At 41.1% G+C, this 14362-nt stretch overlaps 1 protein-coding gene across 1 annotated transcript; it reads left to right on the top strand.

Annotated features, from left to right (window-relative positions):
- Positions 1–12936: 12936 nt before the first annotated feature.
- Positions 12937–13869, top strand: LOC138085251 (olfactory receptor 2M4-like). The gene has a single exon (XM_068979491.1). It carries the CDS (start codon positions 12937–12939, stop codon positions 13867–13869), a length of 933 nt encoding a protein of 310 aa, XP_068835592.1.
- The last annotated feature ends 493 nt before the right edge of the window (positions 13870–14362 follow it).

Here is a 14362-nt window from a genome sequence, read left to right as displayed (position 1 = left end):
TGTCACTGCATAGCCCAGCAAACATTTATTTACCAAACATTTGCTTTTTCATCACCATGTGAATAGTCACAAACCAGGACCGAAAACATCCTCTTTTGTATTGAAAGCCAAGATAGTATTGAAGGTGAGGTCCTTTCCACAGGGTCGCAAAGAGTCAGACTGAGGGACTTCCACTTTCACTTTTGTCCTTTTGGTGAGTTAATCACTTTTCTTGGGTCTCTCCCACGTATGAAAGTTATTAAATCTTTGTTTGATTTTCTCCAGTAAATGTGTATCCGCTGTATTTAATTCTTAGACCTTCCTGAAAGCCTAGACAAGAAGAGGAAAATTTCTTCCTCTAGTGAGTCTTAGGTGTGAAGAGAGAGAGAGAGACAGAGAGGAGGTGGGAAAGGAGGGAATAGATGTGAGGACAAACCAACTTGAAAACAAAGGAAAAGACTCCTGCCTCCCTCTTTCCTTAGCAATTACTTAGAAGAAGTATAATTGTATCTTCCTTATGTCTCTGATAAGGTAAGTGAATGCGTGCAAAGTCGCTTTAGTTGTGCCTGACTCTTTGCGACCCTATGGACTGTAACCCACCAGCCTCCTCTATACAAGGGATTTTTCAGGTAAGAACACTGGAGTGGGGTATCCTGCCCTCCTCCAGGGGATCTTCCTGAACAAAGGATTGAACCCGTGTCTCTTACATCTACCTCCATTGGCAGATGGATTCTTTACCACTAGTGCCACCTGGGAAGCCCAGGAATTGATAAGCTATATCAATCTTTTAAAAGTAAAATAATCTCTAACCAAACTTCTGAATCAGGAATGTCTTCTCAAGGATCTAAAATCCATCTCTTTGAAATGTAATCATCAAGGAAGATAGAATCCTTACCTCCCACACTCTGTAGGAGGGCAGGACCCTAACTTCTACAGGCACCTTGCTCCAAGCTGCAGAACTCTCTCTTGTCAAAACCTGTGAGAAGTCTGTATTTCCTTTGGAAAAGGCCAAGTAAAAAACACAGAGAATCAAGCCAATTACCATATGAATTAAGCATGGAATCTGACAAAAGTTGCTGTCAAGACTTCTTCCTTGACGACTAGTTATTGTTTATCTTGAGTGCATGTATGTAATAGTTTGTCACCACCTGGCTATATAGAAGATTGATATTCCTTCTCTGTGCAATTTCTTAGCAGATCATCTGTGATGCAAATCACATTCTGATTTAATGCTTATTCAAAAATAAAACAGTTTTCTTTCTCATCTACCTTTGTGGAAGGTTTTCAGGGTAGGGAGGACATTTGGTTTTTAGTTATATTTTCCCAACACAGCAGGCATTGCCACTGAAGTAAGTTTTATGTCAAATGCATCATGAGAACCTCAAAACTCAGAAATACCTCTCTGGATGTAGATCAACCTTTCACCCCACTTTGCTACTTGGACTCTGGTATATATGAGGGCAAGGACTTAGACACATCTGTCTCCCGGTTGTACATCATTCATGTTACCTGGTGTATAACCTCAGTTGACTCTAAACTGATGAGAGGCAGTGACTCTTCCAAGATTCAGTGACACCCATTGAATTTACCAAGGAAGGACCAGTCATTGCTCACTCTACACGTGGTGGGCCTCCAGGGGTGCTTTCTTGGAGTGTATTCCTTCTGTCTTGTGTGATGTCATGTTTACAATTCAAGAATTTCCCCTAATAAAAACTGGAGAGATGCAAAAAGAGAGACAAAGAGTCTTGAAACAGTTTGAGATAGGAGTATAATTATGAATAGAAAAAAAGAAGCAAGAGTGAGATTCTTGGGATGCTGTGGTCATGACCTGGGTCATGCTTATGTCTCTGACATCTGAGAAGATGTTTTTGTGCATATGCCTTGGTTCCACCCTATAGGTGACTGATAGTGGGTATGGATGGTGCTTAATCATATATTTAATTTTTTTACGTCTCCAGGTGTAGGACAATGTACATGCCCAGTGCCATTTTCATCTCAGCAGTGATAAGTAAACTGTCCAGAGTCGAAGATCATGGCAGGAGACAGGGAAATCCTAGGACCTGGTAGGTTACAGAGATATGCCCACCAAGAGAGTCAGAGAACAGCTCAGGGAGGTAGATTCCAGATCAGCACTGGCAGGAATGAAGCATAACCATGGATGCCAGACTGATGAGGGCACACTTGCGGTAATGACCCAACAGGTTTGTCTGCCTACTTTGGAGCTGAGTCCAGAGACTGGAGAACAAATAAGCAATGATAACTATTTTGACCAGGAAAACTAAGATCACCATCTTTCCAGTCTTTGTTGCTGACAACCTTTGATAACAAGGAGGTATCCCTGTATCTAGCCTGACAGTCTATAGGCAGAAGCCTGAAGTCAGATCCATTTCTTCCCTTTCCTGTTAACCTTTAATCCCTCATCTTCTGGTCTTTTCTCACCCCCTTCAGCACTTACCATACCCATTCAAAGCCCCACAGTTCACCTTCCACTCCACTTGGTGGAGCTCAGCAGAGATGTGTCAGACCCAGGAAATACGCAAAGATCTAGTCCTCTGAGCAATGCATGAGCAGGCGGTCATCTGAGAAAGACTTAAACAGACACTCCTCCAACTCCATGGCTCCAAACATAAATTTATAGAATTAACCATCCAATGTGTTTCTGATTCTTACCAATCTGGTGAGTTTATTTTCCAGTTTTTTTTTTTTTTCTTTTTTAACTGAAGGATAATTGCTTTACAAAATTTTGCTGTTTTCTGTCAAACCTCAACATGAATCAGCCATGGGTATACATATATCCTCTCATTTTTGAAACTCTGTCCTGTCTCCCTCCCCATCCCACCCCTTTAGTTGATACAGAGCCCCTGTTTGAGTTTCCTGACCCATACAGAAAATTCCCCTTGGCTATCTGTTTTACATACGGTAATATAAGTTTCCATGTTTCTCTTTCCACACATCTCACCCTCTCCTCCCCTCTCCCCAGGTCTATAAGTCTATTCTCTATGTCTGTTTCTCCACTGTTGCCCTGTAAATAAATTCTTCAGTACCATTTTTCTAAATTTTATATATATGTGTGTGTTAGAATATGGTATTTATCTTTCTATTCCTGAAACACTTCACTCTATATAATAGGTTCTAGGTTCATCCACCTCATCAGAACTGACTCAAATGTGTTCCTTTTTATGGCTGAGTAATATTCCATTGTGTATATGTAGCACAACTTCTTTATCCATTTATCTGTCAATGGACATCTATGTTGCTTCCGTGTTCTAGTTATTGTAAATAGTGCTGCAATGAAAACTGGGATACATGTGTCTCTTTCAATTTTGGTTTCCTTAGGGTATATGTCTATGAGTGGTATTGCTCAGTCATATGGTGGCTTTATTCATAGTTTTTTAAGGAATCTCCATACCTTGTTCCATAGTGGCTGTATCAGTTTACATTCCCACCAACAGTGCAAGAGAGCTCCCTTTTCTCCACACCCTCTTCATTATTTATTGTTTGTAGATGGTCATTTTCGACAATGAGGTGATAACTCATTGTAGTTTTGATTTGTATTCTTCTAATATTGAGCGATGTTGATCATCTTTTCTTGTGTTTGTTAGCCATCTGTAGGTCTTCTTTGGAGAAATGTCTGTTTAGGTCTTTTTCCCACTTTTTGATTGGATTGTTTGTTTTTCTGGTATTGAGTTGTATGAGCTGCTTGTACATTTTGGAAATTAATCCTTTGTCAGTTGTTTCATTTGCTATTATTTTTTCCGATTCTGAGGGTGTTTTTCACCTTGCTCATAGTTACTGTACAAAAGCTTTTGCTGTACAAATGCTTTTAAGTTTAATCAGGTCCCATTTGTTTACATTTGTCTTTATTTCCGTTACTCTAGGTGGATCATGGAGGATCTTGCTTTGATTTATGTCATCGAGTGTTCTGCCTATGTTTTCCTGTAAGAGTTTTATAGTTTCTGGTCTTACATTTAGGTCTTTAATCCATTTGGAGTTTATCTTTGTGTATGGTGTTAGGAAGTGTTCTAATTTAGTCCTTTGCATGTAGCTGATCAGTTTTCCCAGCACCATACATTGAAGAAGCTGTCTTTGCCCCATCATATATTCTTGACTCCTTTGTCAAAAATAAGGTACCCATAGGTACATGGATTTATTTCTAGGCTTTTTATCTTGTTCCATTGGTCTATATTTCTGTTTTTGTGCCAGTACCATACTGTCTTGATGACTATAGCTTTGTAGTATAATCTGAAGTCAGGAAGGTTGATTCCTGCAGCTCAATTCTTCATTCTCAAGACTGCTTTGGTTATTCTGGGTCTTTTGTGTTTCCATATGAATTGTGAAATTTTTTTTGTTCTAGTTCTATGAAAATGCCATTGGTAATTTGATAGGGATCCCACTAAATCTGTAGATTGTATTTGGCAGTGTAGTCATTTTCACAATATTGATTCTTCCTATCCAGGAACATGGAATATCTCTCCATCTGTTTATGTCATCTTTGATTTCTTTCATTAGTGTCATAATTTCCTATGTACAGTTCTTTTGTCTCCTTGCTGCTGCTGCTAAGTCGCTTCAGTCATGTCTGACTCTGTGCGACCCCATAGACGGCAGCCCACCAGGCTCCCCCATCCCTGGGATTCTCTAGGCAAGAATACTGGAGTAGGTTGCCATTTCCTTCTCCAATGCATGAAGGTGAAAAGTCAAAGTGAAGTCGCTCAGTCGTGTCCGACTCTTCGCGACCCCATGGACTGCAGCCTACCAGTCTCCTCTGTCCATGGGATTTTCCAGGCAAGCGTACTGCAGTGGGGTGCCATTGCCTTCTCCAATTGTCTCCTTAGGTAAGTTTATTCCTAAGTATTTAATTCTTTGCTACAATGGTAAATGAAATTGATTCCTTAATTTTTATTTCTGATCTTTCATTGTTAGTATATAGAAATGCAAGTGATTTCTGTGCATTGATTTTGTATCCTGAAACTTTGCTAAATTCACTGATTAGCTTTAGTGATGTTCTGATACGATCTTTTGGGTTTTCTATGTACAGTATCATGTCATCTGCAAACAGTGAGAGCTTTACTTCTTCTTTTCTGATCTGGATTCCTTTTATTTCTTCTTCTTCTCTGATTGCTGTACCTAGGACTTCCAGAACTATGTTTAATAATAGTGGTGAAAGCAGACACCCTTGTCAGGTTCCTGATTTTAGGGGGAATGCTTTCAGTTTTTTACCAGTGAGAATGCTGTTTGCTGTAGGCTCATCATATATGGCCTTTACTATGTTGAGGTAGGTTCCTTCTATGCCAATTTTTTGAAGAGTTTTAGTCATAAATGGGTGCTGAATTTTGTCAAAGGCTTTTCTGCATCTGTTGAGATGATCATATGGTTTTTATCTTTCAATTTGTTAATATGGTGTATCACATTGATTGATTTGCATATATTGATGAATCCTTGCATTCCTGGAATAAACCCAACTTGATCATGGTGTATGAGCTTTTTGATGTGTTGCTGAATTCTGCTTGCTAAAATTTTGTTGACGATTTTATGTTCATCAGTAATATTGGCCTGTAGTTTTCTTTTTTGTGTTATCTTTGTCTGGTTGTGGTATCGGGATGATGGTGGCCTCATAGAATGAATTTGGAAGTGATCCTTTCTCTACAATTATTTGAAAGAGCTTTAGAAGGATAGGCATTAGCTCTTCTCTAAATGTTTGATAGAATTCTCCTGTGAAGCCATCTTGTCCTGGGCTTTTGTTTTGGGGGAGATTTTTTCCTTTAATCACAGCTTCAGTTTCAGTGCTTGTAATTGGGTTGTTCATAATTTCTATTTCTTCCTGGTTCAGTCTTGGATGATTGAACTTTTCTAATAATCTGTCCATTTCTTCCAGGTTATCTGTTTTATTGCCATGTTGTTTACCTCATTTAAAGATCTGTCTATTTAGGTGCTGATTTTGCATCAGATAAATTTATCTATTTTCAGAGTTCTCTGTGATTGGAAACAGGATTGGGATCCAACTTTTAGATATTAGAATTAATATAATTAAGGAAGAAATCCCTGAGTCCCCAAGAAGAGTTGACTTCTATCCCTCTGCTCTGTTTCCCTGATGACAACAAATACCAATAAGATTGTGAGTGTAATGAAGAAATAAACACAGAAACATAGTCTTGTGTTATTTTTTTTAATTATAAAAGCAATATAAAGAACTCTCCTTCCCCAACTCCTGAGTCCCACTTCCTCCCTATTCCCATGCACACATACATACTTTGTACACACAGGTCTGCCCACAACCCAAAGCCTGTGAAAGTTAAGAACCTTTCTGGGCACTTCTGATACTCTCTTGCCATGATTGGAGAGAGTGGCTTCTAGAATGGAAAACAAAGAGGAAACAAAAGGGATGAGTCGAACAGACCAAATTCTTATAGTTCCTCTGTCTAGATCATCAGACAGAGGGGACATCAGACAAGGAATTTAAGGAGTTTGTCATGGTGCTGTTGCCTGGAAGCGACTACATTAATCTCCACCTGTGTGTGTCGGTCACTGCTAAGTCGCTTCAGTCGTGTCTGACTCTGTGTGACCCTATGGACTGTAGCCTGCCAGGCTCTTCTGTCCATGGAATTTTCCAGGCAAGAATATTGGAGTGGGTTGTCCTGGCCTTCCCCATCCAGGGATCAAATCTACCTCTCTGGTGTCTCCTGCATTGGCAGATGTGTTAATTACCACTAGCACCGTCTGGCAGATTCTTTACCATCTGAGCCGGAAAGTCCAATCTCCATCTAATCTCTCATAAATAAATACATAAACCTCTCAGTCTTTGGGATTATCACCCTTTAGTGAAACTGCAGCCTCAGGGTTAGCAACAGTTAGCAAAAGTCAAAGCCCCCAGACCCACATATGCTGTGTGGAGCTCTGACCCCAGCAGAACTACATCCCTGCCCTGGGTCCATGTTGACCATTTGGATTGGGCAAGAGGATGCTTCTACTGGAGAAACAGAGCCTCTCATACATTTTGGACAATTTAGCAATATCTCCCCAAATGTAAAATATATTGCTAGGCCCAGGAATTCCACTTCTGGAGATTTATTTTGTAGTTAGAGTCACCCTTGATGGTGACTGAGATGGGTGGGGCAGCTGAGGTGGGTGAGGAGAAGTGGGTAACTTCAAGAGTTCTTGGAATGTGAAAGAAATTCCCAAATAGGTTTCTTTCTTGATGACTCACAGTTCAAATGGAATTCATTAAAAGTTAAATACAGCAAAATTTGCTTTGTTTAATGTTATGAATGTTAATCTATTATTTATTTTCCTCCCTTTCACTTAAATATTTATAAATGCTTGGTGAAAAATAAAGTGTTTCAACTCCACACAGCATATGTGGGTCTGGAGGCTAAAGTTTTTCTACAAATAAGAGATAGGGGACATGGGGGATCTACCCTTGAGAAAGCTTTGCAGGTGGGGCCCTATGGGGCTCCCAGGCACAGAGGTCTTTCTGTCACCCATCTCTTGCCACCAAGACTCCAGTCATTATGACCTTTCCTGAGTTCCAAACAGTTGCTAATCAGGGGAGGAACAGCCAAGAAACCACTGATACAAGATTAAAGGGACCAGAGAAGATTAGGAGACTGACCATCTGAGATGAGATTAAGGGAATCCAAGGAGGTTCACACCCTATTGTCAGAGACCCCCACCTTTAATCCACTGTTATAAAACCCTTCATCAGGTTCTCTGGGGTGGAGATACATAGTTTTTGGGGGCAGAAGTCCAGTGTTTGGTAAAGCAATAAAGCTTTTTACTCTATCCAAAACTCTGTCTCTGGGATTTGACTCAGCACTGGTGCAAAGATAGGCCAAGCTTTCAGTAACACAGGGTCCTTCTTGATTTCATTCTTATGAACAAATCTGTCATTAACACTGTTTTATTCACGAGGCATTTTATGTATCTATTTTACTTATGATTATTGTATCTTTTTATACATGTGTTTTTATAAATAAAAATCATGAAGATTTGAAGTCCCCACTGCTTGTGAATGCGACCTTATTGGGAAGTAAGGTCTTTTGTAGGTGACCAAGTTAAGATGAGGTCTTTAGAGTGGACTCAAATACAACATGAGTGATGTCCTTATCCAAAAGGGAAATGTGGACATAGAGACAGATGGGCATACACAGCAGATGATGTGAAGGGACACAAGGAGAATGCCATTTTAAAGCCGAGGAATGCCTGATGCTAGCAGAAGCAGGGAGAGAAGCACAGAACCAGTTCTTCTTCATGTCCTTCAGGCACCTTGATTTCAGATTTCTAGTTCCAGAACTGAGATAATAAATGTTTGTCATTTAAGCCACCCAGTGTACATTACTTTGTTCCAGCGTCCCAGGAAATGAATACAGATGGTAAAAAGGACTTTGAATTTGTTAAGATAATGATTTTTAGATGGAGAGTTTGCCCTGTGTTTGTTGTTTAGTCACTATTGCGTCCAATTGTTTGTGACCTCATGGACTATATATAGCCCACCAGGCTCCTCTGTTCATGGGGTTTCCCAAGAAAGAATACTGGAGTGGGTTGCCATTTCTTTCTCCAGTGGATCTTTCCAACTCAGGGCTTGAACTTGCATCTCCTGCATTGGCAGGCAGTTTCTTTACCACTGAACCACAAAGGAAGCCCCTGCCTTGAGTTATCTGGCCCTAAATTGAATCACAAAAGAGAGGGATATGAAGATTTGACTGTAAAAGGAAGAGATAAGACAATGGAAGCTCTTTGAAGGATTTGAAGATGATATGCTACTGACTTTGAAGACAGAGAAAGGGATCAGAAATAAAAAAATACAGGAGGCCACTAGAATCTGAACAAAGTAAGAATTTTTCCTCAGAGACCTCAGAAGCAACCAGCTTTCTGACTTTAAACCAATGAAACTAATGTTATACTTCTGACTTCTATACCTGTAAGAGAAAAGAAATTGTTTTAAGCCACCAAGTTTGTGGTCGTTTATTACAGCAACAGAAAGAATCTGAGACACCACTGAAGGCTACAGCCCATAGGACTGCAAAGAGTCAGACACGACTGAAGCAACCGAGCGAGCGAGTGATCACCTCACATAGTTACAAGGTTTTTTCCTTGTGTTGAGAATTTTAAGATCTACTCTCTTAACAACTTTCAAATATACACTACAGTACTGTTAGCTATAGTTACTATGCTGTACCTTACGTCTCAAGAACTTACTTATCTTATAATGGGAAATTTGTGCCTTTTGACTTCCTTCACCCAATTCTCCCACCGTGTCCCCTACCCACCACCTCCCAGCCTCTGGCAATCAGTAGAAACTGTTTCTATGAGGGGTTTTGTTTTTGTTTTTAGATTCTACATATAAGTGAGATCATGGAATATTTGTCTTTCTCTGTCTGATGTATTTCACTTAGCAGAATGCTTTCAAGATTCTTCTGTATTGTTGCACATGGCAGGATTTCCTTATTTTTTAATGGATGAATTGTAACCCATTGTATCTACCCATACTTTTTCTTTTTTTCTTCCTTTTTCTTTCAGCATTGTTGCTGCTGCTAAGTCACTTCGGTCGTGTTTGACTCTGTGCGACCCCATAGATGGCAGCCCACCAGGCTCCACCATCCCTGGGATTCTCCAGGCAAGAACACTGGAGTGGGTTGCCATTTCCTTCTCCAGTGCATGAAAGTGAAAGTGAAGTCGCTCAGTTGTGTCCGACTTTTCACGACTGCAAGGACTGCAGCCTATCAGGCTCCTCCGTCCATGGGATTTTACAGGCAAGAGTGCTGGAGTGGGTAGAACCTTCTTTATGGTGAGCGTTTTTTTTCCTCCTAGTTTTAGTGAGATATAACTGACATATAGCACTGTATAAGTTTCAAGTGTACAGCATAATGATTTGATGTAAATATACTATGAGATTATCACAAAATTTAATTAACTTTACTTATCATCTCATATAAATACAAAATTTTTTTCCTTGTGATGAGAACTCTTAGAACTCTCTCTTAACAGTTTTCATATTAAAATGCAGCAGTGTGATATTCACATTTATAGCTGCTGAGAGATTGAACATATGGACAATGGACCATATATAAAATAAGAACTCCAACCCAAAAACTGCAAGAACTTGCCAAGGAAATCAACCCTTTTGTCAATAATAAACAGTCCAGCCAGGAAGGCAGTCTTTTATAAGTCAGTCTTGTAGAAGATAGAGTGTTCACTTTGGTAACAATATAGGAAGCTTAACAATCGCTTCTGTAACAATAGGCCCCAAATGTCTAAGGCTTGATTAATAACTGACAACTTCCCTAATTTTTTGCTCCACTTCCAAGTTAAGGCTAACCAAAAAAAAGCCAAATGTGTACCCTACCAATAATGGTGTTCTTGATTAGTCTGCCAATAGATTCACCACACCAGTGTTCTCCAATCAGGACATATGTGGAGCTTCTCTTTTTCTAAAGCTTTCCCACTCCTCTGCCTTTGTGCCTCTGCCAAAATGCAAGTAACAGTGGCTGACCCTTTTGCTATCGAAAGCTCTGAATAAAGACCCTTTGCTTTCCTCATGTGGCTGCTCTTTGTTTCATTCCATAGTGCACAAATATAGTTTCTTGAATGGAAAACAAAAAAAAAAACAACAATCAAGTCCATAAAGGTATAGGACATCACTTGAGTACAAGTGTCATAGATTAACTGACCAGGGACCACTTCATCATCCATGACCAAACTTTCAGAATGCAGCTAGATATTCACTCTGATACTTAGTGGTGATCACATTCTCTCCTAGCTCCCATGGGTGAAGTGAGGGTTAAGAGTCCTGAGGGAAGTGTAGGTGGACATGTCAATGGATGGGCCCTTCCTTTGCTTAGAAGGGAGTCTGGGGTGCTTTTCAGAGCCAGGGCTATGGGGAATGAACTTTATCCTGAAGCCATGTCATTAATTTTGGCTTCTTCCTTGGGGTGGAGGTTCTATCTATTCCCTGGGGTCATTATGAGCGAGTTGGGTCTCCCAAGATATCTGCTCTGCAACTAGAGATATAAACCTGGGGCATGAGCTCATCAGTTTTGTAAGAAGCAGAAGAACGTCTTGGATGGTTAGTTCTACAAATTTTTATTTGGAGCCATGGAGTTGGAGGAGAGTCTGTGAGGGGATTTCTCAGGTCACCACTTGCTCACGCATTGCCCTGAGGACTAAATCTTTGTATATTGCTTGGGTTTAACCCATTTCTGTTGAGATTTATAGGTCAGAGTGAAAGATGAACTATGGGGAAAGGAATAGGGGTGGTAGGTGCTGAAGCAGGTGAGGGAAGAACTGACAGATAAGGGACTGAATGTGACCCAGAAATGTGAAGTTAGTTTCACTTCAGACTTCAGATTATAGTATCAGGCTGGACAAAGAGATGCTTCCTTGCTGTCAAGTGACAAATGTTATCAGCATCAGAGACCAAAATATGGTAATCCTAGTTTTTTTGGGGAAAATTTTTACCATTGATCATCTGTCCTCCAGCCTCTGAACTGAGACAAAGTGGGCAGACAGGTCTGTTGTGCCTCTGCCACACATGTGTCTGTGTCACTGCAGTGTTCCTGCCTGTGCTGATCATGGAATCTACCTACCCGAGCTGTCCACTGGCTCCCTTGCCTGGCTGTGCTTCATTGTTCAGTCATCTCCCACTCCTTGTGACCCCATGGACTGCAGCCTGCCAGGCTTCTCTGTCCATAGGGATTCTCCAGGCAAGAATACTGGAGTGGGTTGCCATGCCCTCATCCAGGAAATCTTACTGCCCCAGGGTTCAAACCCAGGTCTCCTGCATTGCAGGCAAATTCTTTATCGTGTGAGCCACCAGGAGCTGGTGTGTTTGTGTAATTCACTATATCCTGGGATTTCTCTCCCCACTGCCACAATTTTCTGACCCTAGAAATATAACAAAAACTAAACCTCCTTCCTACCCTGAAAACCCTCCAAAAAGGTATAAGAGAAAGAAAAACAGCTTTATTTTTGAATAAACATTAAATCAGAATGTGATGTGCATTATAGGTGATCTGCTAAGTGAATGCAAAGACATGAAAATATCACTCTTTTCTACATCCAGGCAAGGATAATCCATTATATTCATGCTCTCAGGATAAACAGTAACCAGTTCTCAAATGAGAGACTTGACAGCACCATTTGGCACACAAAGTTCATTCTAGATTCACCTGGTAATTGGAGTGACTGTGTTGGTTAAATGGCTTTATTCAAAGGAAAATAAACTTCTCTCATTCTACAAGAGAGAATTCTGCAACTTGGAGCAAGGTGCCTGCTGAAGTTAGGGTCCTGCCCTCCTACAGAGCCGGGGAAGTAGGGGCTCTATCTTCCTGGATGATTGCAATGAAAAGGTATGGATCTCAAGTTTTTTAAAATTATTTAATTCATTTTAATTGGAGGCTCAAGTTTTTGAGAAAGACACTACTGGGTCTGAAAGCTGGCTAGAAGATGATTTCACTTTTTAAATGTTTGTGTACATTTCAGAGTCAAATAACTTACAAATTTCTCTAAAGTAAATGCTCTAAGAAAATGGGGGAAGGGAAAATGAAAGCCTTATATTTTTAATAGCATTTATTCTTACATCTGTTATACACTTTTCCTTCTCCTACTCTCTATTGAAAACTCCAATACTCTCATAGTCTTAAATCTATATCCACTTTTCCTAAACCTATAGCTATTTGCCATAAAATCCCTTCTCTCTCTCCCTTTGCATTATTTAGGCCCCTTTCTCTGGGGGCGTACTAACTAGTTTTCAGGAGAAATAAGGATCAAATCTTGTTTGGTAACCATTGAGGACAAATGAGAGGGAAAGGATTTCACTGCAGAGGGAAAGGACAGGGATAAGACAGAGAGCTGGGCACCGTCCTCTAGAAGAAACAAGAGACAGTTTACGTATATGATGGAGATGCCAGGTAAGTTGTTTCGTTTTGATGTTTACTCATTTATTTTTCCCTCAGGGTCAAGGTCATGGATATCTGGAACCACACCTCGCTATCAGACTTTATCCTTTTGGGTCTGTTCAGCTACTCACCATATGACTTCTTCCTATTTTCCCTTGTCCTTCTGGCCTCTGCTACAGCCCTGGCCAGCAACATCCTCTTCCTCCTGCTCACCCAGGCTGACAGGCGCCTGCACACTCCTATGTACTTTTTTCTCAGCCAGCTCTCCATCATGGACCTGACCATAATGGGCGCAGTGGTGCCCAAGATGGCAGCCAACTTCCTCTCGGGAAGTAAGTTCATCTCTCGGGGTGGCTGTGCCACTCAGATCTTCTTAGTGGTCATGGTAGGAGGCGCTGAGTGCTTCCTCCTAGCAGTCATGGCCTATGACAGGTTTGTGGCTGTGTGTCACCCCCTGCAGTACCCTGTGCTCATGAACTGGAAGGCCTGCTGTCTGATGTCCTTGGCATCCTGGATGCGTGGAGTGGCTGACAGTGTGATTGATGTAGGGATGGTTTTCAGCTTCCCCTACTGTGGCTCTCTCCAGGTAGACCACTTCTTCTGTGAGGTCCCCGCCGTGCTGCGTCTCTCTTGTGCAGACACATCCCTCTTTGAGGACCTCATCTATGCTTGCTGTGTGATCATGCTGCTGCTGCCCCTGGGGGTCGTTGTGGCTTCCTATGCCTGGATCCTCATGGCTGTAATTAACATGACCTCCACTGAGGGGAAACAGAAGGCTCTGTCCACTTGCTCCTCTCACCTGGCTGTGGTGGGTCTTTACTATGGGGGAGCCATATTTAGCTACATGCAGAGAGCCTCTGCTAGGACTCCAGCAGGGGACCGAGCCACCTCCATCTTCTACACCATCCTCACCCCAATGCTCAACCCACTCATTTACAGCCTGAGGAACAAGGAGGTAATGAGGGCCTTGAAGAAGATGCAGAAGATGCAGGGGAGATAGAGAGTACAGACATGCCCACCCTTCTGGGGCTTCCTCTCTTGTTCTTCTCCTTCCTCTATAAGCTCAGACTCTTTTGTGGCTTGCTTTCCTCTTCTGAACAAATTGAACCCTCTGCCTGGCTGGGGTGAAGCTATGAGCTGAGCAATCTGAAAACACTGAATGGAAGATGTCAAGGAAACAGATAGTAGTAATTAGTTTCACAATGAATCTTTCCTCCATGAGCACCTCTATTTTCATCTTATGAAGACCCATAGATATATATTATTTACCATTTCCCCAGAATTCCTAGGGACAGTCTTTCTTCTGAATTCATATTAAAAGTGAGGAAGGAGAATCAATATAAAATTCATTGCTCACTGAAATGTGATGCAAAGGTCAGAGATGGAGTCTGACTTGTAGGAACTGTGTGACCTTGGACAAGGTTACTCCATTCTCTGGGCTTCACATTATCATCTGCACCAATAAAGTAAGCCCGACATGTTTCTTTTGTTAT

The sequence above is a fragment of the Capricornis sumatraensis genome, chromosome 9 (assembly GCF_032405125.1).
Source record: "Capricornis sumatraensis isolate serow.1 chromosome 9, serow.2, whole genome shotgun sequence".
NCBI classification, from domain to species: Eukaryota; Metazoa; Chordata; class Mammalia; order Artiodactyla; family Bovidae; genus Capricornis; species Capricornis sumatraensis.
The sequence above is the reverse complement of the archived record's forward strand: the minus strand, read 5'-3'. Positions and strand labels throughout refer to the sequence as shown.

Bases quoted from the DNA above. Each gene is read 5' to 3' on its own strand.
- LOC138085251 (XM_068979491.1), top strand. From the start codon at position 12,937: ATGGATATCTGGAACCACACCTCGCTATCAGACTTTATCCTTTTGGGT.